This window comes from Chiroxiphia lanceolata, chromosome 4 (assembly GCF_009829145.1).
Source record: "Chiroxiphia lanceolata isolate bChiLan1 chromosome 4, bChiLan1.pri, whole genome shotgun sequence".
NCBI lineage: Eukaryota > Metazoa > Chordata > Aves > Passeriformes > Pipridae > Chiroxiphia > Chiroxiphia lanceolata.
This window is the reverse complement of record NC_045640.1, coordinates 71,058,791-71,085,833: the sequence shown is the minus strand read 5'-3', so window position 1 is coordinate 71,085,833 and position 27,043 is coordinate 71,058,791. Positions and strand designations below refer to the sequence as shown.

General features: G+C 41.3%; 1 protein-coding gene across 2 annotated transcripts in view; it reads right to left on the bottom strand.

Moving 5' to 3' along the window:
* TRPC3 (transient receptor potential cation channel subfamily C member 3) overlaps positions 1-26,657 on the bottom strand; it is a 36,807-nt gene extending 10,150 nt beyond the window's left edge. The window contains exons 1-5 of one of the 2 annotated variants that reach the window (XM_032686848.1): positions 26,612-26,657; positions 16,552-17,323; positions 6,964-7,149; positions 2,294-2,458; positions 5-221 (exon numbers count right to left, since the gene is read on the bottom strand). In XM_032686848.1, the coding sequence (XP_032542739.1) occupies positions 5-221; positions 2,294-2,458; positions 6,964-7,149; positions 16,552-17,292 (1,309 nt within the window). In that variant the 5' untranslated portion in view covers positions 17,293-17,323; positions 26,612-26,657. Of the gene's footprint in view, positions 1-4; positions 222-2,293; positions 2,459-6,963; positions 7,150-16,551; positions 17,324-25,512; positions 26,187-26,611 lie in introns of those variants that run through there. The other variant, XM_032686847.1, reaches the window with a different exon arrangement.
* Positions 26,658-27,043: the final 386 nt, after the last annotated feature.

The window sequence follows — 27,043 nt, the reverse complement described above, 5'->3', positions numbered from 1 at the left end:
CTACCGAGTACCCATACCATGATCAGCATTTCTGTCCAGGTGAACTGGGTGGTCTTCACCCTAAAGATCTGCTTGGGGTAATCAGTAACAGTGACATTGGGTAGTGTTGATATACCCTCAAATCTGTCTGAAGCATTGAACACCAGCAGGCCTAGGAAAATAATGAAGGATGCTGCATGTGCCACAAATTTCATAAATGGGCTTCGAAGAATTCTTCCAAGCTGCAAAGGCAGAATGAAAGCAGTCACTCAGTTTTCTCAAAGGAACATCAGGCATTCCAGAAGCATAAACGGGCTCAGGACCATCAGCAAGCTCATTTTTAAAGGATACTCTTCCAAGTGCACTGAGCTGTGATGCTTCACTGTTTCAGAAGAAAGCCTCCCACAGGGAGCCTCATGGAATACGCTGTCCTGTTACTGAGCGTGCACGTCATTCCATACACTCTAGATGGCAATGTTTGAGGGGAAACACTCCAAGGAATTACAGATGTACAACGGCAGTGACCAGAAGGAGTTTGTAAAGCAAGGCCAGGGAAAGATAAATTATTAAAATCTTCAAGTAGCAAAATGTTTTCCCTACCAACAAGAGTGTACTATGAGCTTGTCTGTGACTATAGCTCTAGGAAAAATTACAGTTGTCTGTCTCTGGCTATTGTACTCCATCCTCAGAACATATGTTCAGATATAGAAGTGCCAAATAAGTACCTGTACCTACTAAAAATAATTAATTGTTCCACAAAATGGACTAAGAAAAATAAGGTCAGAAATATTAATGATTTTCAAATAAATTCAACAGGTTCAGTTCACATCTGCACCTGGTAAAAGAACAGAGCAGCAGCAGCAGGGGCAGTCTGTCTGTACCGAAGGAGAAGACCTGCAGAATATCAGACTCTTACTTCAAGGAATGGTTTTCCTGGAATTTGGGTCAGATGCTGGGAACTAGGCAGACCAGCACACACTAAACTGCATTTACTACCTGTGCAAACAGTCCCAGGTTCCTTTCCTGCTCCTGACCTTTAGAAAGCCTTCTGTAATTGCAGTATCAACTGACCTGAATGTATAGCAGTTTATTTGACATGAGCACTAGGAAAAACATCAGGTGTTTCTGGCACTGGGAATTAAAGCTCAAGGACAAATGTCACTTTGCCATGTTGGACACCAGCTAAAAATATACTAATGTGTTTCTATGATATGGAGCTGTGAGTGAGGGATATATTTACTGAAGATATTAATGGAAAGTGACATTTCAGAGAATAATGAGAGTAACAATTACACTATTTCCATAAAGGTTTATCTTTAAAGCAAATAAATATTTAACCCAGAGAAAAGATCGGGTTCCCTTCAAATATGTAGAAGCGGAGGAAAATTGTATCCTTCTTGAGATGAATTACAAGAGTAAAATAGAAATGAAACTCACATTTCTTTGCTGTACACTTGTTAAGGAAATAAAATTGAAGGACCACATTCAGCACAGAAGTAAATTCACATTACATTTCAAAAAAAATTTAAGTAACAGAGAAATCTTCCTCCATCTGATTTACCAAAGATCTACCAAATGTACTTCATTTGCAAACTATTCACGTGCCACAGACTACCAGGATTCCAAAGAAACTACTGCTATTACTTTCCTTGGGAGATCATCAGGAAAGCTGAAAGCACCCTTACACTTTCACATCATTTTAAGAAGCTAAGAGTTTACACTTATGCTCTTTTACAAATATATCCTATCACGTGGTTGGAATACTGCATTTAGTTTAATTTCTGCTCTATGGTTCAGCTGGTAAACAGACCTCCTAGGGCAGGAATAACAAATATTTTACTTAAGATTAAGTTCTGCATCAGTGAAGTCAACAGATGTTCTGCTAATGGTTTATGTGGGAACAGCATGAGACCTTAAGATGCCATCAGAGGAGACTTAACAAAAAATTTGAGTGGTGACTTTCAAAAAACCCACGTTACTACTACAGATATAATTACATAGCAGAGACTGTGAGGTGAGCACGTTCTGCAGAAATTTAAAAAAGAAAAAAAAAAGCTCTCAGAGAAGGTTATTTTTCTTTCTTTAAACTTAACATCAGTTTATTTTCATGCTTCATCACTGTGGTCCCCTCTTCACAGTGCAAATAAAACAAGTAGCATCTTTTGGCTCAAGATTAGAGAACGCTAAAAATATCATTAATTAATTAAAATTTGGAAGCAGCAGAATTGGAGGTACAATACTGCATGTTAACTGCCAGAAATTGAAAACCAGCTCCCAGAACGTTACAAGAGAGGTAATTTATAAAATTCAGTACCCTGCTACACGGCGCGATCCAATAACCAATGGCTAGAAATGGAAGGCCCAGTGCCACAACCAGCACAACCAGACACTTGATAGCAATGGTCTGCTCCCGTAATCCTGAGAGGTTTTCATACCAGATAGTCAGGAGCTGTTGCTGACAGTTTGGATGGGCCACAAACTGCAAGGAAAAAGAAACAAAACATGTTATCAATAAGAAGAGTTATGTAACTGCTACGTACACAGCCACGATCACCATGCTAGGTGTTACACAGAAAGGATTAGAAAATAATCCTGGTAACGCTGATAATTTGGGTTAAGAGTGAGATTTGGTATCAGCTGGTTATACTTTCGAAAAAATAATTAAAATACTGTAAATCTTGGATACCCATTTTATTATCCCTTGTACTCAGTAGAGATCATTACGTACTATACACACTGTTGTTTGCCAGGTCTTGCCTGCAAAACTCCATTAATATTCCAAATCTCATTAAAAAGTGCATAGAGTAGTACAACAGGACCGACTTCTTAAAGAAAATCAAATTAAATCATTGGCAATGAAAACAGGGAACTTTAAAGCTCTCAAGAAGAGAAATCTGAAGCTGTTGCATGAACTTTAAAAGGAGAAGCAATCTTCATACTTTAATCTACTTTGCTCTAAAATTAAAGTCCCTAAGCATTTTGGTGTGTGATTCATTAGCCAGTTCACATATTAATGCGGCTTGTACATAGAGTGGATTGGCCAACAGAAATAAATAAAAAGATTGTAAAAGTCTTTTAAGAAATTAACGTCAACTCAAACTATATTTCTATTCTTTTTTCCTAGGCTGTCACCTTTGAAGCTTATGCAGCATAAAACCTGCCAGCCTGGCCCATTTGAGAAGAAGAGATTGGTTTTTTGTGTGCTTGTGCATTCTGACATATGCCCCCAGTCTCTTCTTTCAGTAAGATAAATTTCATTGTCAACTCAGGACATCAAAGGGACAAATCCCACAGCAGATTAACTGCGGACAAAGGCAGGAAAGTAAATAATTATTTCAAATTACAAAGACATTTTTAAAATCAGGCTTAAAACCGTAGGGAAGAGGGGAGAAGAAACACCCACGTCATTCCTTCTAGTACCAGAGGGAACGGGAAGAAACAGTAAAGGAGCTTTAAAGGAGCTCTGGCATCTCACCCAGAGCTCTGTGCTGGTTTATTCCTCCTGTTCTATCAACATTTGGATCTGACACTAAGAGGAGATCTGCCTGGCTATAATTTTCCCCAGAAAAGGGAAGATTTAGTGAATAAGATGCCAAGAGTTATGGGCAAGTTCTTCTCGGGCAGTGAGTCTGAGGGCTCTCGAGAAGATCTCAGTGACTCATTTAACTGTTGGCAACTGCACAACGTGCAGCACATCCAAGCCCTCGGAGCAAGTTCTGTCACTTCTCAGCCATAAAAGCTCTGAAACTCATCCTTCTTCTCTCTGTGTCTACTGAAATATTTCAATTTATGATTGCGTTGGTTTTATTTTCAGCAACTGTAAACCCTTCTATGCCCATCCATCTTCTGTGTGTGTGTGTTCCTGTATTATCTGTCTCCCGTCACAGCTTCATCTCCTCCAAGGACAGTAGGTCCCCATCACATTTTAAGTACTTTTTTTTACCTATTGATCACATCATCCTACAACCTTTCTGCATTTCTCTTCTCTCATTTTACTTTCCATGCAGCATCATACTTTCCATTACATATGTTGATCTATTATCAACATATATTATCACATTGATCTAATATTTTCAGATTCAGTCCAAACCCCAGTGAACAAAAAAGATGCCTGAGGACAGTAGCTGGTAACTAAAAGAAATTAAAAAACACCAATTTTAATGTAGCTGCTTTTCTGAGCACAATTGACTGTAACATTTCTGATGTTTTCAGTTTCATGACCACGAACCAAGTCATCAGTATGTAAATATTTTTCTCTATGACTAAGAGTGATTATAATGTTATTTATTCCTACCATCCTAATGGCTGAGTTTAGACGTAGCAAGAGCAGATCCTGGCACGGTCTGATACACAAGCACACAACACACAAAGAGAATTTTGTATCTTCTTTCTTATCTATCGATTCAAAACTTCAGCGTTTGAAAATTAAATCCTGTGATTTCACTCCAACCTTTATTGATTTCACTCAGAAATTCCGTTCTGATTTTTTATCCTGGCAAGAACTGCAGAACTTGGTCCAGTGTCAGCTCTTCTCTGAAATTTTATTGGCAATCTAAAGACAGAGTTGAGACACAAAACTAAAAGCACTACTGCAGCAGCAATTCAGCATACAAAGCAAGACTACTTGTTCTAACTCCTTTTTTTTTCTCTCCCCTTAATTCCCTCAGTCCTTCACTATTGGGGCTGCAGTTTCAGTCTGAACCTTACCTTTGAAATAATATCATGTTTAAAAGATGGGCTAAACTCTGATGCAGTACCTGGGGTATTAAGTGCAAGAGTTTCATTACTAATAGAATTAAAACCTCCATTTCCCTGGCAGTGAACTTCTGAGCACATTTGCTCACTTGTCATATGCTTTTTCCTCCCTCTGAAAAGGGCATATGGCTCATTAACTATTTCATGGACCTGTAGTTCTGTGTGCACCAGGGAACTGACCTTAATGTAACTGACCCAGAAGCACAGCTAGAAATATGGAAAGCTAAGGAACACAGCCACAGCCTTGTCTGCTTCCTGCAGTTAGAGGGCTGAAATAATCCCGTGTGGAGTTCCCACATCTGAATCCCTTCCAGTCAGAATATCACTGTCATCTGTCCCATCTGTGATGGAGCAAAGCCCAGCAAATCAAAGGACCACCATGGCAGAGACATTTCCTGGCTCAATCCTTGTCATGCCCTCTGTAATGGCCACTTACAGGGAACATGTATCAATATGGTAACAACTCTGCAGCATCTATTTCCTTTCACCAAGATCATTAGTCTTGTAGGTCTTGAACTGTATTTGTCATTTGTCAACACTTTGAGTTTCTCTCTTGCAAGAGAACAAGTTTGCTATGTGGAATTGCCTTTTTTTTCTTCCCCACTATGCAGATCTTTGTTATTCTTAACAGATCTGTGTGGCCCTTTGCTCAGCAATGAATTTCATCAGTGACAATAACCTCTTAAAAGAAAACCACAGTCTACAGCAAGAAAGCTGAGACACGAGTCTCAACGTTTGTACACATTAAAATGCAACAGCATAAAGAATTTATGTGATACTTAGACACTTAACATGCTCATGCACTTTGATTTTTTCCCCCCTGTTCCATTCTTTTTAATTAATTTAGTGCTTGTATATATTTACCTTGAATTTTGGTAATTAATGTGCATTTATCTGCTGTAGATCAATTCTACATTGGAAATGGTGATTTGCTGCTTGGGATCTGTGTTTAGAATTTTTGTTAGCAATCTTTTGGGGACATGATAAACACCAGCATTTCCCAGTTGTTCTGGCAGGGTGCTCACAACCCATTTTATGTGGCAGATTGGCTCGAGAGGTTGCCACAGAATACAGGGTTATTTATTCTGAGAAACACAAGGCTTCTTGTGGAGATGATGAAACCATAATGGCTGTAAAGAATGGAAATTATGCTAATCATGTAAATAGGTAGCTGTAAATAATACATAGGCACTGCTGTATTTCCTGGGTCCTCTCACAGCAGGACTCAGTATGAACTAGTCTCTGCACTAGAGTAGTGTGGGATCTTGAGGAGAACAACACAGCAATACAATAAAAGCTGCTATGGATATGTATTATGTCAAATTGGTGATACACAGCTCCATTTTTCAGTGCATAACATTCATTCACAACATAACTGTTCATTAAAAATTTCTTTGAGAGGGGCATCAACTGAAAACACATTGTACTCTCCAAAACACTAATCAACCCAAGTGCAAAGATGAACTGATTAACCAGCCACAGACATATTCCATACATTTTCAGGGCTGAATTTTAAAATATTTTTAAAGGAACGCACAGAGTAGATTTCTCACTACAACTCACATCGTTGCAGATGAGCTGATTTACTGTCATACTTTGAAATAAATTCATAAATAATACACTTAATGTCAGCTTAAATGTTCTCTCTCCTTTTTTTGAAGTAGTGAAAGGGAGACTTTTTAAAAAAAAAAAATCAACAAAAAAACCCCCATGTGTTGATAGGAACACTATTAGAAGGCTGCAAGACTTACTTCCCAGAATTTTCTTGCTGAATCGAGTTACTTAACGTAGGAAGTAAAAGTAATAAAAATAAATAATGAACAGAACAGATATTTTCATGGGTTGTCACCAACAGTTTCACCTAGACAGCCTTTGGATTAGATATTATCACAGAAACTGGCATAAAGACACATCCTTACTTTTTCCTGAGTGAAAATCTGGCTCCACTGAAATGTCTGCTTTTGGATTAATCGGGAGAAGGATCTGACCGACTGTCACAGCCTTGCCAGCACACCTGATCTATGTCATTAAAACCTCCTGCCACTTCTCAGCTGTGGGAAGTAGATTAAACTAAACTCCTTCATTACAGTCCCCTTCTGCCAGCTCCTGCCTTGTGAGAGTCTTGATTGCACACACCCTGTCTCAGTAAGCGATCCGACCGAGGGTTCATAAAACCTGCGGAATGATGGGATGGCACCTCTCCCGCAAGCACCGGCTGGGAGGAGTTACCTTTTTGACCTCGTACTTGATGGCCAGTTTGACACGGCTCAGGGAGGCTCTGTGTCTCTGCGCTTCCACCGGCTCCGAGGTTAAATCCCCGTTCAGGATGGCCTCCACTTCCTCCGAGTCCCGGCAGAGATCGAGGACACCGACCACAAAGTCCTTGCACTGCATGGACAGCTTGCGATAGTCATTCTGAAACGGGAGGGGTACAGAAGACGGCCCGTGACAAACACTTAGGAGCCAGCGGGGAGGAAAGAAGAACCTGTACAAGTCACTGAAAATTAACAGTGTCTGACTTTCACCACGTCGGGGTGGGAGCGTATTACAGAATCTTCGTACGGCAGAACCAATTATTCTGTGACACGAGGTGGACATCGAACAGCAGATGGTGGCAGCTGTTTAACAGAGCATGGGAACACGACACAATAGAGTAATAAAATAAGCTGGATGGGCAACAAGGGAAAGCTGAATGGACAAATAAGTATTGCACAGACAAACCAGGACTTACTTGAAAAAGTAATCTCACTGTTGCAAAAATTTTGCAGACAACTAATGAAATCATTCTTACAGTGTTGCCTCCCAGGCTATGAATACATTTCAGCTCTTTCTACGCTGCTGAAATGGTTGCTTACTCTTTACTCTGATGTATCCTGGATTCATTTCCCTTTTTTGCCCCCCCCCTCTCTGCTTTGGACTTACCCTTGGAACAGCTCACACCCAACAATGTGCACAGTGGATTACAAAGTAACTGCACAGAACAACTGTGGCACGAATTTGGACACCAATATTGTGGGCAAAATACCCTAAAATTCCTGTTTAGGCAGTACAGAAACCAGCTTCTTCAAAGGACAGCTCAAAGGTATCAGGCTCCTCGATCATTCTCTAAGAGACAACCTTTCCTCTGACAACACTGCTGAACTAGAGACATTTCTGAAAACCTCAACCCTTTTATCTAAGAGCTCTGTCCACCTTTCCCTTCCTCCCCTTCACTTCCCTGTCTATACCTCTCACACACCATTCCTTTTATGACTATTTCTTTAATCTCCATCGTGTTTTCTCTCGCTCCATCAGCTTTTCCTTCCATTACTGCTGGAATTGACAGCTCTTCTTGCATTACCTTCTGAGAGTATATGAAGCCAACGCTTTCTTTCTGTTATTAAAAACATCTCCCTCCTCCAATTCAGAGTCTTTTCATAACCCCTCAGCACTCAACATAGCTTATGTCTTATTCTTGAGGTGCTACCTTTAAACTTCTCAGTTGCTCCTGTATGGCAACATCACAAAGATTTGCTTCTTTTTCATCTCCTCCCTCTTCTGACAACAACATCTGTGGCTCCATTTCAAAATTTTTAGATTAGCTCTGTAAGGTACGTCTGAATCTTTGCTTGCACTTTGGTTTATATTTGTATATGTCTCCCACCATCTCTGTGACATCACCTATAAGGTCTCATCTGATCTCTACTTCAGCAGAAACCTTGGTCTTCGTTTTTGTGTCCACATCCTCTCAGATAGATTTCCAGAGCTTCCAGATCTGAGATGTAGCCTCTGATTTCCTCAAGTGAGCTGGAGAAGGAAACTTGACTGAACCTGCCAATTTTACCTTGTTGTATCAAGTGCTTCAGTGCCCAACTGGAAACAGCACAGCCTTCTTTTTCAATGACTTCACAGTTTTTCTTCTCTCTATTTTTTTCCCCACTAGGCCATCAAAACACTAGTTTGAGTCCTCTGTTTCTTCATTTGTGTGTGTTTACTGTTCATTTCCAGATGCTGCCTTTTTAAAATCACTTTTTGGGGGTATAGATTTTCCCTTTGAGGTGCCTATCTCCTAAAAAATGCTTCCTTATTGCTTCCACCCTCATAATTTTCTCATTTAATCTCAATTTTTTTCCTAAAATCCTCACCTTTCCCTCCTTTCCTAAGTAATTTTACTTCCTTCTACTGCTAGTTTTGCTAAATTCTCAACTTAGGATCTATATAATGGGACAAACTAATGTACTCTCAGTAGTTTCAAATTATTTTGGGAAATGATGGGAAAAGAGACTGCATAGGATAACTGCAAGAATCAGCCATTGATCCCATAGGTCAGATTCAGATATGAATCAAAATGAAACACTACTGGAGACAAACAAATACTACTAGGAATTGTGTTATTGCATAAGACTAACATCCCAGATACAGATTTGGAAACAACCAGTCCTAATCATAGACCTAAACAGGAGCCAGTTATTTCCTTTGGTCATAGAGGACAAATTAATTCAGTTGTCAGGGAACCAACAGGATGTAAGGTTATTTTAGATTTGTTTTTGGTAACCAAGGAGAACAGTACAGAAGAGCCAATTATAAAAATAATACTGGGATGCTTGATTAAACTCAGGGAAGGGATCCTACAAAGATAAAATACGTGCAAAGGAAGACTCCAGGATGGTGGCTAGAACAGTGGCAGTCATTAAAAAAAAAAAAAAGATAAAAGAGGAACAGTCTTTCTTGACAGTCTGGTCAAGGAAGAGTTTCATCACAGGGGCCAAAAACTGTAAGTATGAACTGCTAGAATTCAGGTTACAGAGGATATTCAGCAAAGCACAAAGAGGTAAGACAATGTAAAAAGAAGATGGGGATTTTCTTAACTGAACACAAAGGAGTGACTAAAGTCAATCTAGGAAAGCCAAAACCAAAACCAAGCCTTCAGTTTACTGAAACCCTGTGTTCTTAAAACTCTTTATATTGTTTTTACAACAGAGTTATTATGTATCTGTGAGAACCTGAACATCCTTAAACATCCAATTTCAAGCAAGAGTTGCTTACACTTTCCACTACAGCTGAAGGCAGGCATTTACAGAGATGGCTGAGCAAAAACCATACTAATCATCAGATACAGCTTAACATGAATCCAACCGCAATAAAACTGGTAATCACATTTTCTTTAACACTATGAAGTAGCTGTATGCAGTGCATGGGAAGATACACTAATGTTTCACTGATTTCAGTAGTAGGTACAATATGGCTAAAAGAGAAACTACATTCTTTCTGCCTGACTTTGCAGGCACCTGTAGCTTTTTTATTATTTTAAAGTACTTGTTTTGGTGTTATTTCTACCTACCCTATACTTCAAGGTGGCATCTCATTATGGTTTAATACAGTGTAGTTTAGCTGGTTTTGTATTATTCAAGCGCTTTATAACCAAATTTTGTTCTTGTATGAATGAACATGGGCTGTCCAGTTGCAGGGAGAGGCTTCATTTACAAAGTCTTTTCTCAATCCTTTGTTAAATGTGAAGAGAAAGGAGAAATAATGGGCTTCTAATAGTTAGGAAATAACAGTAGTTATTCTTGCTAAAGGTTCACTCCTTTTTCTTTACTATTTAACTCTTTTTCCTTAAAATAACACAAATGTAAAGCCAAAAGGTACATTACTGAGAAGTTACTTTCTCAGTTAGCACAGACCAAGCAAGAACATATTTTCACTTGCAATTACAATTGTGAAACCTTGCCTACAAATGGCAAAAGGGGGACAAACTGCAGCTGCAGTAGTATCTCATGAAGACTGTTAATTCAATAGACCACAGATGGTTTCATTTTGCTGTTCTCTCATGGATGGAGACTCATCCCCTCAAGTGTGTCAGAGCTCCTGCCTGATCCTGGCAGAGGGTGCAAAGCTTCTGCTCTCACAGCTCACACCGTGTTAACTGGTATCCCAAAAAAATACACTCATCCAGTCTAGAATAGCCCTGCTGGCTCCAGAAGGACAGACTGCTTTGCATGGGCTATTTGCCTACCATGCATATTTACCCACATTTCTACTGAATAACAGTGCTACGTTTTTCTTTGATAGGTGGATAGGCCACCTGCTTATAAAAGTTATGCTTATTGCCAGATAAGATTAAAGATAGGATGGATTAAGTTTTATTGTGTCAAATTTAGGGATTAAATACAGGCTATGTTACTTACAAATGCTGTTATGAGAACTGAAAACCAGTATGTGCATTCCTAATACCCAACTCCGGCTTTGAATCTTACGCTAGGAAAACTTGTCAGATTTCCCTCTCCAGGTCTTTACTTACTTATGTATTAGCAAATCAAATTTATCCCAGTCTATTTGATTGCTTTACAGAATTAAACAGACAAACACTACCCACATTGTGACCGTGGGATCCAATTCTTAAACAATCTTCTACCTCCGGGGTATTGTGTGAATATCAGAAACCTGCATCTGTGGTCTCAGTCATACACATCCACTTGTGTTTACTCTTCAGAACATACAAACGCAGCCACCAGATCACTCACCCCTTTCATGTCCTAAACAAGGCTACGAGAACTCCCTGTGTGGAGGTGAAAGGACCTGTGCAAGCTGACAGCTTGGTGACATGAAGCTGATCTTCAGGAGAACACCAAACAGAGTAGGCACCGATATTATACAGCAGGGCTCTTGGCCTAATTTCCATCATAACACAGGGACTCTGATTCCTTAATCAACAAAGTGCTTCTCCAATTAATTCACAGCCTAATTCAGCTGGTTTTACTAGTTATAGCATCTTAAATGTTATCTCTCGCAAAAAAAAAATAAATTAACAATTACATGAAGATCTTTGTAACATCAGAAATATCAGCCTACAATCACAGACACTGTGGGTGATATTGGTATGTATAAAGGACAACTGATGATGACTGGGATTGCAGAGCTGTGTCTCATGAGCAATTTTGGAGGACTCTGGCCCACATCAACGTTTGGATCTCAGGCTGCCCAACTCTCTGCCTGTTCTGTTCTCACTCCTCACATCAAAAACTACCTCCTAAATTCATCTAGAATTTTTACAAAGAACACATCAATGTATGCAAAGAACGAAGGACATGAACATGGGCTGATTTCACCCAGGATTTTTTAAACTATTCCAAAGAAACTGTACACTGAGCAATCCCATGCAGTCAGAGATGTAGAGATGCTTTCTGTTACATTCCTCTAAGCACCACATTTCACAAGTATTCACAACCACATAACTAGTTCACACAGCCATTATATGCAATCATAAATTTATGCTATTAAATGTGTTGTGTATTAAATGGCCACTTTGAGATCACATCTATACTCAGTTTGCACACACAACTGTATATGCAAATCAAGCACATAATTGCACTGCCGATTATGGATCTGGGCCCTGTCCTTCCAAAAGCTGGACCTAAACGTAGATCAAGCTTGAATATTCTTTGTTAGTTCAGCTGAGATAACACTATGTAAATTTACTTGGAACAGGGACAGATTCCGCTTTTGGATGCACGTCCACATCTTCCGTCAGTTCCAGGAGGAGCTTTTAGCAGAACTGGGAACAGGGATTTATCCTATATAAAGCAGGATTATGATCTTTTTGATCCTTGCTAGAGCAATTCCAGCTGGGAGAATCGAGCTTGCTTACACAGGACGGTATTTAGTTGAAAGCTGGTAAAAAGAGATTATCTGTGATTTTTAGCTACCTTGTCCTTTTTTCCTATGGTGACTCCAAAGGAAAGTTCCATCAGCTGTTCTGACTACTACGAATTCTCCCATCCCTGTGCAGTAACAGTTTTAAAGTTCTCAGGGAAGAGGGTAAATATCAATTAACTTTAGTAACCCACAGCAGCCACAGTGGCCAGGGGCTGCTAAAAATAGAAGAACAAGAAAACATAAAAATTGGGAATATTTTGTATTGCAAAGTGCTACTGGGACCAGAAAACACAATCCTCCAGCTATGGTAATGAACACTTATTTACATTAAGACAAGATACAGTTCCAGACTGAGCTTCCCTGGACAGTCTGTCAGGTACAAAGCAATGCACCTCAGAGATCTCCAACCACTCATAAAGACAGATGCCATTAGAACAGCCTTCCATAACTTTCTCTACCTTAAACAGGTATTGTCCTTTTCAACAAAAGAAAGGAATTGGACCAGCAAATTTGATATCCTTGGAAAACACTTTCTGATCAGGTACATTGGTAATAAAAGTCCTTATAAATATCAGAATTGGTGAATGAGCCCAGAGCAAAGCAGAATTCTGGTTTTGCATCTCACACCCAGAACTTAGTCAACAAGGTTGCTTTCTCTCTAATTATGTAGTAGAAACTCAGGTGAGCACTTAGAAGGGAGGCAAGAAAAAAGAAAATCCAGAGAGGGAACAGAATAGAAGAAAGTAAGGGAAGAAGACAAATGGATGCAAAAAACAAAAAGAAGTAAAAGCACCAAGAAGAAACTAAACAAACAAAATACAGGAAGAAGAGCAAAAGGACCAACAGCAGCTTGGAACAAGGATTTCACAAACGAGTAGGAAGTAAGGAGGCTTGAAGATGGAAGAAGTGGAGTGCAATGGTCTTTAGGGCTTCAGTTTCCTCATCTATTGTTACTCATTTTCAGTCCTTATTTTTGGCTACGTGTCTTGTATCTCCCAAGAAAAATGAGTGTTCACTGGTTTCTTTGAATCCTTTCTCCTTTCTTCTGAAGAGAAAATGAAAAAAAAAACAAACAAACAAAATCAGGGTAATTAATCAGGTTTTCTTTAATATTCTCAGGGAGCTGACTATCATGAGTGAATGTTCTAAGCCACCTTCCCACATTTCTAATACTGTTGTGCAAACCCCAGTTTGTTCATTAGAATTTGTTAGTATAAATCATAAGCGACAGAGGCAGACGGGACTTTGCATATGCAAAAGATACAAGGTTCAATTTAACAAGCATTTACCAGGAAACTTTACCCTCAGGTGTTTTTAAACAGGTTCAACCCATATTCTTTGTCTGTGAAAAAACCACCTAGAACAGTATTTTTTTGTATGACTGCTCTGAGTCCTAGAAGCGGAGCATGTATAGGAAACTTTGTGGGACTTAACGGATCACAGATATTAAGAATAAACCATGAATATTATCAAAAGTCCCTTTAAACAGATTTGTCCTTTTTTTTTTTTTTTTGTGGGAGACAAACTGTTCTGCCCATTTTTCTTCACCCTGAAACAAAGGCACTCAGTGTTGTGCTACAGATTGAATTTGATGGGAATACTTGAGCATTTCCCAGTGCTGATCCTAGAGGAGAACGCAGCAGAAGTCTATCGGTCATTCCGCTTCACGGGGAGGGTGAATGTTGGACTAGAAGTCTTTTCCTCTGGGACATGAGCACGTTCAGATGACATATCTATGGGAAAGAAAGCCTTGAACACACAGTCACAGATGGGACCCCAGGCAAAGAGTCAACTCTCCTGCCAGGCTTGGTAGAAACAGAAAAAAACCGCCCTGAGATGCGTAGGAATCAGAAGGGAAAAAAGAGACAGATGTGATGTCAATGAGGAGAGTCATTATTTCACTGGAATGTTTTGATGTTGATGAGAAGCTGGAAATTCCATGCTAGCAAGGAGCCAGGAACAACTTCTACTATAGGTACCTAAACTGAATTATCTTATACACCTGGCAAGGTCAGCAGCCATGTCAGTGCTATCCAACAATACCGAAAACTGTGAGAATAGTGAATTTCTTGGGGTTTTAGGCATCCCAAAATATCAGGGAATTAACATTTTAAAAACTGAAGTAACTTTTTTAAGTTCTGGTTTGAAATGAGAAGCCCCATCAAAAAAATATTGCTTTTTCCTCCTCCAAAATTTCAAGCTGATTTATTTTTCTAATGCAACTTTTATTCATGGTATTAGTACTTATGATATGGGAGCCTCCCATGAATTTCTATTTTTACTGAAATTTTTCCATGCAGTTCTAATCATTTGCATCCTCACCTAACAAAAACATGATGCAGCTTAATTTAGCTTTTGGTGACACAGATTGTATTTTAGGTTCTTGGAAAGTTGTATAATGCTTACATTGAATCCCTAAGACCACCAGTGAGCACAGGTATAATAACAAAATTTGTATGCAGTATCACACAGATAAAGATGGATGGTAGAGTTTCTGAGGAGCCAACCCAGAAGAAAAGTTCTAAAAAACTACAGGAGAAAAAGGAGGGAAAAAAAAAAAAGGTTTGTATCCATAACCACCAAAGCATTTTTCAGAAAACCCATAAATCTCCATCTTGGGCACACGATTCTGGAGCCCCTGTGGCTCTCAGGTTGTTGGCCTGGTTGAAAAGGAATCAGTGATAAACAGAGTAAATTACACACATCAGAGATTTAACCCTCTAGAATGCTCTCTAAATGAGGCACATAACTAATTCATTGTGTGCAGCACACAAGCTGACAGGCTCTGTGCACATGATGAAATCCTCTAATTCTTCAGGTTTTTGTTCACAAAGAGCTTGCCCAGATTTCAGTACCTCTTCAGCAGAGGGAAAAAGAACTAGCATTTTCCCTATATCCCTGAATAAATACATAGAGGAAGTACTCAATTAATTTGCCAGATTATACAATACACAGCATGGTATGAGTGGGTTCCTTCAGCAAAGGAAGGAAAGGTTGAAGCTGAATTTTACACTTTATTAGTGCGTGGTATAATACATGAATTCTTCTCACCCCTGAAAACTTTATTTTTAAATGATGTTTTAACTCACTAAGCTATATCTGGAGCTATTCATTCTCAGCAGTCTAAAATGGTTTCTTCCTCTTCTGGCAGAGTTCACTTGATTAATTTCTGCCTGTTTTTCTCCAGGTTGTTATATATTCCTTCTGAGCACTCCACAGTGATAACAGTGTTTGCTGTTGTTTGGGAAGGTTATTGGTTATTTTTGTCTCTCTCAGATCGTTTTTGAAGGTACTAAACAAACAAGTGGTACCCAACACTGACCTTGCAGAACCCAAATGAACTCGTTATTAAAACTAGAGGCAATGCTGTTAACATCACTTCTCAGTGAGAACAATCTGTCATCCCCTAAGTTAAGCTTTTCTGGTAGCACAGTCTAGCAGGGTTGGATGTTTTGGTGGGGGAAGAGGAGGGCAGGCAAGAGGGGAGGTGGGTGTTACTGTACTTTTCAGGGAAAAATCATTAAGAAAAGCAGTGTGCAACAGTTAATTAAGTCATTAATTGCCTGATGGAGGAGCTGAAACATATAAGAAAGCCGAGGCACTGAGAAACAAAAGCAGATACAGCTCAAAATGAGGCAACAGGACCTACATCTGTGATTAGTCTAGCAGCTGGTTTTGAAGAAGTGACATTTCTAAAAGGTGTGTCAAAAAAATTACCCACTTCCGGTATTCTTAACAATTTGGATACATCAGTCACAATTAGTACAAATTAAAAAGAGGGAATAAGGTCAATGCTACAGTTGCTCAAGAAAAGCATAACATTTCTGCTTTTTGGACTTACTTCACTCAGAATTTGTAATTAAAACGAATCCTTGTCTGCTACTGCAACCAAAATTGTTTTCCATCTGCTGCAAGGTTATCAGAACACACACTTTTTCCAGTTCCCAATTTTCTCTGTACACAGGAGGTGCAAAAGCAATTTCGTTTCATTAAAAATTCCTATTAAAGGTTTATGTATTGAAAACTCAAAAACAAGAATAAAAGAGACAATAAATAACATGAAGGTATTTGTTATTGAAAAAAGTGAAGACACGGGAAATAATTTCAGCATCCAAGGACAGCATGAAGTAGCAGCAACTTTAAAACAATAACAAAGACAGAGAAACACAAAACCACCATTACCTTGAATTCTTTTTCAATGTTGGCCAACTTGGCAAGTTCATTGCTGAGTTCTAGAGCAGTGAGTACTGGATCTTCACTGGAGAGGGAGAGATAGGCCGGGCTCGCCAGTCCCTTGTACGCGTTTATCCTCGACCTAGAGTGACTGAAAGAATCATGTTTTTGCTTCTCTGTACAGTCATTACATTTGCAGAAATAATCGTGAGGTCTCTCTATCCTCGCTCCTTTCATCAACAGCATGTGCACGACTTCGTATTTTTGGCAGTGGGCAGCTAAAATGATGGGAGTGATGTCTGGAGAAAAGCGGGTTCCATCTTCGTCATAGGAATAAAAATCATCATCCTGGAGCTCCTGCTCGCAAGGGCTCAGGGTCAGTCGCTTGTTTACCGAAAACCCAGGATGATTCAGGATTGCTTCCACTATCCTGATGTAGCCCTTGCTGATTGCGAGCAGCAGGGCATCTCCAATCCGTGCCAAGTTCTCTTTTTTTAACAGGAGTTCTGTCACCTCCAAATGTTCGTTCCCCACAGCAAGCTGCAAGGCGTTTTGGCCCATGTAGTCAACACAGTTGACATTCAGGGTTTTGGACTCCTCCAGCATTTTGCGCACCACGGGGATGTTCCCGTACTCGGCCGCATCCAGGAAACGCTCCTCCTCAGCCGTCAGACTGGTGCCCCTGTTGTTGAACATGAAGGCCGGGCCTCGGATGGCCTGGCGCCTTCCCTTTTCCCTCATCATGGTCATACGTCTCAGGGATGGACTTTCCTCAACGTACCTAAATGAAAAAAAAAACAACCAAACAAAAAGTAACAGAAATTCACTGTGTTGGTTATTTGCAGCTTCCACCTCTCCTGTGGCTAAAACAGTGGCAACTAATTTGCCCTTGTCATTTGTCCATCTATTGACAACCGGTGCCCTGTATTGTGATCACTCTGCCTTCCTTCTTGCTTGTCTGCAACCTACAGGTTCAATGCCACAGGCTATTTGTGTTTTCTCAGGATGGTCAAAAATTATTAATATTTTTTATTTTATGTAAGACATCTCTTCGGAAACCCCTCTCAGCTCAGTGCATATATAAAATGAAAACACATCTACTACACTACTTTCAGTAGTAATTAAAACTATCCATCACAGGCATTCAAGCTGATGGTATAAGGCAGGCAACATTTGTGCTTACTGTATTGTAGATCACACAAAAGGGAGGTGAAAACACATTTTCTTCACGATGTCTTGCCAAGCAACACATAATGAAGCTGATCTCACGCCTACTGTTACTACTAGAAACATTTAAACCTGGAAGCTTCTACTCACAAGTCAATTTGATCAAACTACAAGCCTTTGAAAAACCAGAGTACATACACATTCAGTAGACTTTCTAACTAAACTGCTTACAGACTCCAGACTTCAGGAGTCATCCAGCATAGACTGGGAGCAGCTCTCACTCCACTTAGGACTCCTGCAATGTTGTGGATTTTATTCATCCTATTTCTACATCTACCATTACAGCACCTGAGAGAAAAAAGAGAGCTAAAATCATTACATGAGTGTGTGTATATATTTAGTTAGTTACAGAAGTTCCCATGAATTCTTGCAATATAATCAAGAAAAATGGGAAAGTCAAAGAGCTAATGAATGAAAATGAAAACTGGGATGAGAGGCTGCACTGGGAAGAGAAAACCTGAGTGTAGGAAAGTGAGATTGTTTAGAAAACGACACTGAGAACCAGGGAGCCTGTGAACTCTCTGCAAAAAATGGTTGCAAAAGCAGAAAGAGGGAGAAAAGGAAGACAAACAGAAGAAAAGAAAGGGTGAGCAAGCTAATTTGTAAAACACAGAAACTGGAATTATGAACCAGAGAAGGTATTGGCTGGGAGTACTGGGGAGCAAACAGGGCTGAGAGAACAGCCCTGGGATGCTGAGCTGGATCTAGCTAGGTAAGGAAGCTAGAGATGGGACAGGAGGTTCAGAGCACTGAGACCAGATAGGAATTACAAAGAAAATGGGCTAAAGGATGAGAATTTGAGGAGCAGACGCTGCCTAACTGGAGAAAACAACAGGAAACAACTGCCTGGCAAGGTCTGAAACAACAGAATAGATGGAATCAGGCTAAAGAGGTCACAGCTGGGGGAAGAACAGAAGCATTTACACCTGCCAGAGCAGAGGCCAAAGGCCTGGAAAGGTGCTCAGGATACTGCAACCTTCCTTCACCACCATCTGCAAACAAACGTGAAACCCATCAGCAATCTCCCTTTGCTTTCTAGTGCAGCTCAATAGTGAGAAAGACAGTCTCCAGCTGCTATCAGCTAATCCACTGATACACATTCCTATGAAGGGACAGGGATCATTTGAGATGATCTGATGGGCACAGGAACACCAAATGCAGCTGATAAACAATGGAAGAGTTAATGGAGGGTGTGCTTTGAATACACATAACACTATGTACATATATATATATGCTACATAAAGAAAAACAGGCCTTATAATTCCAAATTTGGTCCTTAAGTCCTGTGTGCCTCTGTTTCTCATCTTTAGAAAAAGAACAGTTGGCTTCTATTTTGCAGGAGCATTGTGAAAATTAATTTATTCACTTTGGTGAAAAACTCAGATACAGGAGTAAAAGGCCAGACAGAAAAACCGAAGAGGAAATTAATCCTGCTACCCTCAGTGCATGAGAAGAGATGTGGGTCCATGTAATGAATGCTGAGGGCAAACCAAAATATTAAACTGCCCTTTTTAAGCAAACCCCGTCAGTCTGAGAAAGGACAGAACCAAGGGAAAAATGCCACATGCACCTTTGGGCACACAAAGATTACCCATTGAAGTGGGCAAAGTGGAACCTGCATGGGCAGTTGCAAAAGCTAAATATCCTGATGACCTCAAGTTCATACTCACAGCCAGAGGAACATTGAGCTTTGCTGTATTAATACCCCACAGAATATACCCCCTGACATCACTGGATGCAGCAATGTCAGCCCTAAGAGTTGTCATTGGGCATAACTAATTCCATTCAGGTTGGGAGAATATGTCTGGCCTTCCAGCTGTCTGCATCAGCTGCAATAAATTCAGCAAAATGTAAAATCTTAATCACTTTATCACAGCTACAAATATCCTAAAACCCAGTTAAACAAATGGGCAGCTCCACTGCACATCAAGTGAAGAGATTGTGATGCTCACTATGAAGGGCAGGTCTCTCGTGGGATGAAGTGTTTGATTTTTCACATTTTCAGCTGTGGTTGGTATTTTTGGACTACCTGAAACGGCCTGAGTGGCACTGCTGTACAAGCAATGCTAACTGCTATTTACTTTTTGAAATATGTGGCAAAAGTGCTTTGGCAAACATGACAGGATCTATTTTTTTGTTTTCTTTCTCTTCTGTACCACTTTCTTTAAATCTATGAAAAAGGCAGCATAACAGAGAGGATTTGTGACTCTTAAACATAGAATTGATTTAATGTCTTAAAGCTCAGGCATATTTCCAATTTAGGAGTACTCAGACAAAGATTTGAGTGCACATGGTGAACAGCCACACTATGCTATTACCTTATTCCCCAACAAAATCAGAAGTAAAATCACTTTTTTTTTCCTCATAGTTTCCTTTTAAAAAAGATCTTATTGCCTGCTATGCTGTTACATTTCTATTCTTCCTCCCCATCCAAAAACATATAGGAATAGAAATGTAGCTGTTTACTGCAATGTCATGAAGAAAAAAATTAAAAACGTAAAAAAGACAAATAGACTCGTGCTCACTTCTTGATTTAAGATTCTAAACTGCCACTCCAAATCTCATTTATCTTTCATGAAATACATAACAATAGATTTTCCCCTATATATTCTGTTTAATTTTTCAGCATATTTTGAAATATGACATTTAGTTTCATTTTATCTTTCTTTCAAAACCCACTGTCAGACTGAGGTGATTCATCTGACTTCCATAAAGAGAGATATATCCTTTCAAAAGTGTTGTATCAGAGTATCTTCCCAATAAGGAAGATATCCTTAACTATAAATCTTGTGACAGAAATGATATATTTGAAGTGACTGCAATATCTTCTCGAAATCAAGATGAACGTTGCTTGGTATTTCAATGACTAAAATATTGCCAAGACATCCCCCCCCCAGAAAAAAAAATAAAAAGCAAAAAATCTTGTACAGCACCACGCAGCCAGAAGGCTTTTAGGTTCATCCACACCTCTCTCCTTCCACTTTTCCCTCAGCAAATTCAAAGACTTCAAAGCCAGCACAGCTCTGGTCAGAGTACTGTATGCAAGAAGCATCAGGTAGAAGGTCTCCTATTCCATTTTCTGCTTTCCTCTTCATCATCTAATATTTTTAAGCTATCTAAAAGCATTAAGAAAATACTTAAAATTTTAATTTTAAGTGTTTAATCATTTTCAGAGAATTTTATATGTAATATTTGCCAACTGAAATAATCAAACCAACAAAATCTCAAGTTGTGTCTCTGAATATCATTAGACTGGCTTAAAAATATGATTAAAATAGAACTAAGTGTGCATTAATTACTCGTGTTCTATTTCCAAAGCCTTTTAAGTTAAGATTGTCAACCCTGTCTCTGTAAGGAGCTGGCAAGTGACATTAAAGGAAAGAAGGAGAGATGGAAATCATGATGCTTCTCTTCCCAACTGTTCCAAATAGTTGAAAGAACGCACACAAAAAATACATCTGTAGGATGCATGGCAAAAACCCCACGAAAACACCAAGTAAGAAAAATGCCCAGTTATTCTATTTTAATTATTCAGTAGAGATAAGGAAGGATGGAACCAGAGATCAGTCATGTTAACTGACCTGTTTCACCACATCTGGACATGTGTTACTTGGACTTATTTCCTAAAGGATCATATCACCTTTCAAGACCTTCACCTAAAAAGTGTCACAAGCTCTCAGACAGAGCAACATTACGTACACTCTGAACAACCAACTGGTTCATTACACAGCAGGCAAATAAGACACAAAGAGCTATCCTACATTATAACACATTTCTGTTTACCTTAAATATTTTCATCTAAAACGTGTGACCTTCGTACGGGAAATAAAAAAATTACTTTAAAGAATTTTCCGCTGAACAAGCAATGCCCCCTCGCCTCTTGTGCTTTGAACAAATCACATTTACTATGAACTTACATTGCATCATATCATTGCCTACGTACAGGGCAAGGTATTTGAGCAACACAGCAACTGCAAAAGGCTGGAGAAAGCCTGACGATCCCTCTGCTTCTTCCATGGGCTGTTTCAATGAAAGAATCCTTCTCTGTTCCCTGCCTACCCCTTTTCATGTTCAAACTTCTAGAACTGCAGCAGAACAGAAAAGTGGGACAAATAAATGACACGATAGTTCCTTACTCCTTATCCTGCTCATTATCTCATCTACAGCAATCCAAAAGATTTATAATCTTGTTTCTAAGTCTATTCTTTGAACACTGCAAACCACATAAGTAATTCTAAAAGAAAAGGAGAGTAGCTGGAGAAACAGGAGGTTTCATTCTGGGCCTTCCCAGATCTATAGAGCAATTTTCTAACATTTGTGCTGAAGAACAGGCTGTTATTCCCCCTGAACTATTAAATGCAATAAAAGATGGCATCAACAATTTACAAGCAGTTTACCCCACTGCTGAACTACAGTACATTAGTGATCCTGATTCTACTCTATCTCTGAAAAGGAAATGCAGTCCAGTGATTACAGAAAGATCAGATAAGTCCATCATGCCCACAGCGCTTAAAAGCAACACCACTGGAGTCAGCCACAAAGGAGATGAGGATTGTGACTCCTGGTCTGCTAAAAGTAACCTCTAAGGTCCCAGCTTTAAAATTAAAGATAATTGCCTTAAAAAGTGAGTGCTCAGACATGCACATACATAAGAGCAGCATTGTAGCTCGTGATGTCTGAGATCGCTTAAACTAAGTGACTTCAAAAGTCTTGTTACTAACCCAGGAAAAGACTGTGCAGTTCCATGTGAGGAAGCAGCTCCTTGCTCAGTGCAGGGCCACAGGCAGTGTTGGAGGGGCAATCCCCCAGCCTCATTCCCTCTCCCAAACAGAGGCTTTCCCATCCCTCCAAGCTCTGCTACAGCCATGTGCCAGAAGAGGCCGCTGGTTAAATTTGTTTCTTCACCAGTAAAAACGGTGTCACCTTCATCTCTGTTTGCATGGAAGCTTGCACTTGTTCCACACAATTTGGGAGTCCCTGCAGCAAATCCAAAATGCATTAAATGAGAGGTTCCTTCTCCCTTCTGTGAACTACTGCCTGGGCTTTTCAGAAGAGGGAGGTGAATTGAGCTGAACAGCAGAACATAAATCAGACCAGCTGCAAGATCTGACTTAGGTCTATACTCTCCCACTGGTCTGAAACGACACAATCTATCATCCAAAATGCCCTCGTGTCAGCTCACAGAAGTTCTGGCTCCAAAATGGAAAGAATTAGTCAAAAAACAAATGGAACAAAATACAGTGAGATATCAGGAGGAGGTGTACACACACTTAGTTTGTTCCATCCCCTCCCGCCCCACAAACTATGCAGAGCTTTTTCCTACCATTACTCTTCACTAACTCCTCAAGGGAAAATACCATCCATCTGAATTCCTGTGGGAAAAGAGGAGTAGATCTTGATGACAGGAGGGCATCTATATACACACAGAGCAAGGAAAATATCTCATCAGGAAAGAACCAAGTTAACAGGGCTGCAGCAACAAAGAATTTTAAAGCTCCTTTGGAACTCAGTCCTTTATTTGTGTTCTGTTGTTCCAGTCACAAAACTCTGCTGTGATTTTCAGAGATACTCAGAATATAATTCAGATACTCAGAAAATCAGGCATCTAATGCCTAGAACATTTAATGTACAGTTTTCATCCACTTTTTTCCCACTAGGACATATAGTACCTCGTGAAACAAGGAAACAAGTATTACATCCAGTCTGCAATCTTGGTGGGAATCTGAGGTTAATTACTTTTTTCCAGCAATATTTGGCACAGGAGGGAGCCAGTTGTACACCGACAGGTACCTTGCACAGGTTGCAGCTTCCAGAAAGAAGACACTTCAAACACCAGCTAAGTCTGTCTGCTTGTGCAAGCTACTTCACATCTTCCTGCCTCTTTCCCCTCATACCTTGAACTGAATATTTAGACTACAAATTCTTCCAGGTAAGGATTCTCACACTGGCTTTGTGCACACTAAAGCTTTACATATGTCAATATGAGTGCATTTTGAGCAAACTCATACTCAGAAATAAACTCATCTTTATTTCATTAGCACACCTGCTGATTTTAGGCACTAGCACCAAATACCAAATGTTACCCCAGGAGAAAAATCCCAGTGCCATACTGAGGATGACCACGGGCACATAACAGGGAAAACGGTAGTTCTGGGTCTTTACCTCTGTGCCCCAATAGTTCAATACACTCCTACTCCATAAATCAATGTCAGCCCTTCTGCCAGTCCATCTGAAGCACTGCTCTAACAGACTCCCAGGACAGGACCACAAGAATTAGACACCAGGAAGCAATTCCAAGAGATGGAGCTCGCTCCAGGCTCAAATACCTATAGCTGTGTGAAGTGAATTCCAGTTTGATCCCTTGGTAGCATAATACCTGTTTCTTAAAGAAAGGAATGTGCCAACTGTTCTAGAAGGACACTGGGGATCCAGGAGTTTAGGACTCATACCTTATAATTCATCTCAGCTAGCTTCAACTGTCTAAAAATAAAGTGTCCAAGTCTAAACTAATCCTCCAGGTTCTTTTTATGGTGGATAAAGACAGGCACCTCAAGAAAGAAGACAAATGACTATGCTGCCTTTCCCACTGCTATTTCCTCTCCCATTCCATCAACTATAAGGGAGCCTAGACAAGCAACTCAAGCACAACTAACTTTCTGACAGGCAAAGACACGCAAAAGGTCAATTCACTTGAAATCCAGATTGCTGGGCACAGGGTACTTGTGAAGAATTTCTGCACTGGGATGGTAAAAATCACTTTTATTTGTGATTATCCTATTGTATGCACTACCCTAATTATTTCTGTACTTTACAGTTGTCTCTAGGGTGATTTTAATTAAGGCTTCTTCTATAAATGCTGAATATCTTATCTTAAAACTCAGCGTGTTTGCTATCTGGCAATTAAAGTATTTAATTAAAAACTAAATATTGTCCTGAAAGCATAAAATACTCAAGTAATCCTCAGAGGTATATCTATCTAAACTGCAGCATGCTATAAAAATAAGTGAATAATTCATGGACAACCTACATTTTACAAGCCAAGGAAAAGAAAGTTAACATCCCTACTAGTAAAATTGAATATACTTGTCTTGCAGTAAATGTAGTCATGGTCAAGATCTTTATATATATATATGGATATATATATATATATGACTGCATCTCAGAAAATGAACTTAAATTTTGGAAGAGCACATCAAACAGGATAAAACAGGATAAGATGCATCTCAAGAAGCAAGGATTTTCTGCACAGGTGTCCTAGATTTCCGTAGGGAATCTCTCTTTACCACAGCACAGACTTGCAACAAATACACAGGTATAAAAGGGATGTATTAGCACCGCGAATACAAAAGGGCGCAATGGGTTCGCTAGACCTCAGTTGAGCCAATAATCAGGCAATTTCTCGGCGGCTACACTTGTATCCAGGGGAAGGGGAAGAAAAGAAAGAGATGGAATCTCTTGTGCCCAGGCACACGGGGCAAAGGCAAAGCCCAGGGGCTGAGGGAGGGCGCCGAGGGCAGGCAGGGAGCGGGCGATGCCCCGAGGGCACTTTTCCCGGTGTCCCGGCGGTCGGACGGCGCGGTCCAGCCCCTCTCCCGGACCGCGGGGCCGGGCGGGACGGGGCCGGCGGCGCCTCCCGGCCCCGAGCGCCGCAACTTCCCGGGAGCCGCATCCCCGCGGCCGCTCCGGGGAAGTTGCCGGCCGGCACCCTGCGAACACCCCCCCCCCCCCCCGGGCCCCACTTACATGGTGCTGGCAAAAGGGGGGGGCGGGTAGTAGCCGTAGGGCTCTCGGAGGGTTTTGACAGCCCTTTGGGGTGGCGGAGGGGGCTCCGGCCCCCCATTGACGCCTCTCCAGCCGCGGCGCCGGCGCTGCTGCTCCTCTTCCTCTGCCCCCTCCTCCTCCTCCTCCTGCTGCGGGGGGAAGGTCACTCTCCCCTGCTCCTTGCTCTTCCTGCTCTTGCTCGACATGGTCAGGGTCTCCTCAGGCGGCGGTGCTGGCGGCGGCTGCTCCCGCTCCCGGCCGGCCTCGTCCTGCGGCGTGTGCGGCGGGGAAGGAGGCGGGAGAAAGAGGAGAAGGAGGAGGAGGAGGAGGAGGAGGCGGCAAGCCCTGCCCGGTGGGGGACAGAGCACCTGGAGAGGACAAACTCCTCGCCACAAAGCCGCGGCCGCCCCTCCGCCCTGTGCTCCCGCCGCCCGTCGGGAAGGCGGCGCGATGCGCAGCCCGGCAGCGGGAGCCGGGAAGTGGTGCCGGGGAGGCGAGCGAGACACAGGGCTCCCGGCGGCGGCGGCGGCTCTGCCCCGCTCCTCCTCTCCCTGTCATCATCCCTCGCTAGGACAGCATCGTCACAGAGGCAGCGGGGCCGGGGACGGCACGGCCGCCTCCCGCAGCGGGCGCTCCGGAGAGGAGGGGACGCCCCCACCCCACCCCCATCACGGCTCAGGGGGCGTGAGGGGGAGGCGCGTTATCCCGGGACCGCTACAAATGTCCCTCGGCCGCCCCCGCCTTCCCGCCCACCTGAGGTACATCCTTTTCCCGCCACGCCCGGGCTGCAGGTGTCGGCATTGCTGGTGTGGGGAGCCCTCAGGGTGTTCCCGCCGGCGGAGGGTCCCTGCAAAGCCGGCACCGAATCCTGAGGGGGCCGGGGCTGCTCGGCTCCGGTAACAACGTGAGGCGGTGGGGTGCCGGCAGCAAGGTAACTTTTATTAAAATGGCCCGAAAGCTGTGCCCAGCCCGATCAAACCCTCACAAAGCTCGGTCGTTACTTAGAGAAATACTCAGCCCCACGGTGGAAACAGTGAAGTTGAAATTTTCGGGTAAAAAGACATACTTTTGACTGACTTACCGAGGGTAAAAGCGAGCCAAGGTTCCCAAGGTGCTCCAGATGTCTCTGCCTTAGACTTGACTGATTTGCGTGGTGCCAAGCTGGAAAACAGTGGGAGGATGCTGAGACACCCATGGCATGTAATCAGAGATAATTATGCTCTATAGATACCAGTCACAAACATTCCTGCTGTACAGCGATGTACTACCTCTTCTCTTCTTATGAGGGGGGTTTTGGTGTGTTATGCCATGGGGAAAATTATTCTGTGACAAAACTGCAACCCCGTTAAAATCAAGGCAGAGAATGTGTGTTTTTATACCCAGAGCATCCAGAACAGTACATACACAGAGACCACATGTGTCAAATTATGTATAATAAAGATATTTCTTTGTCTATGCACTACTGAGATGCCATTTTTCTCTTGCTTTAAACTTTTTTGCAGCATTATGTGGC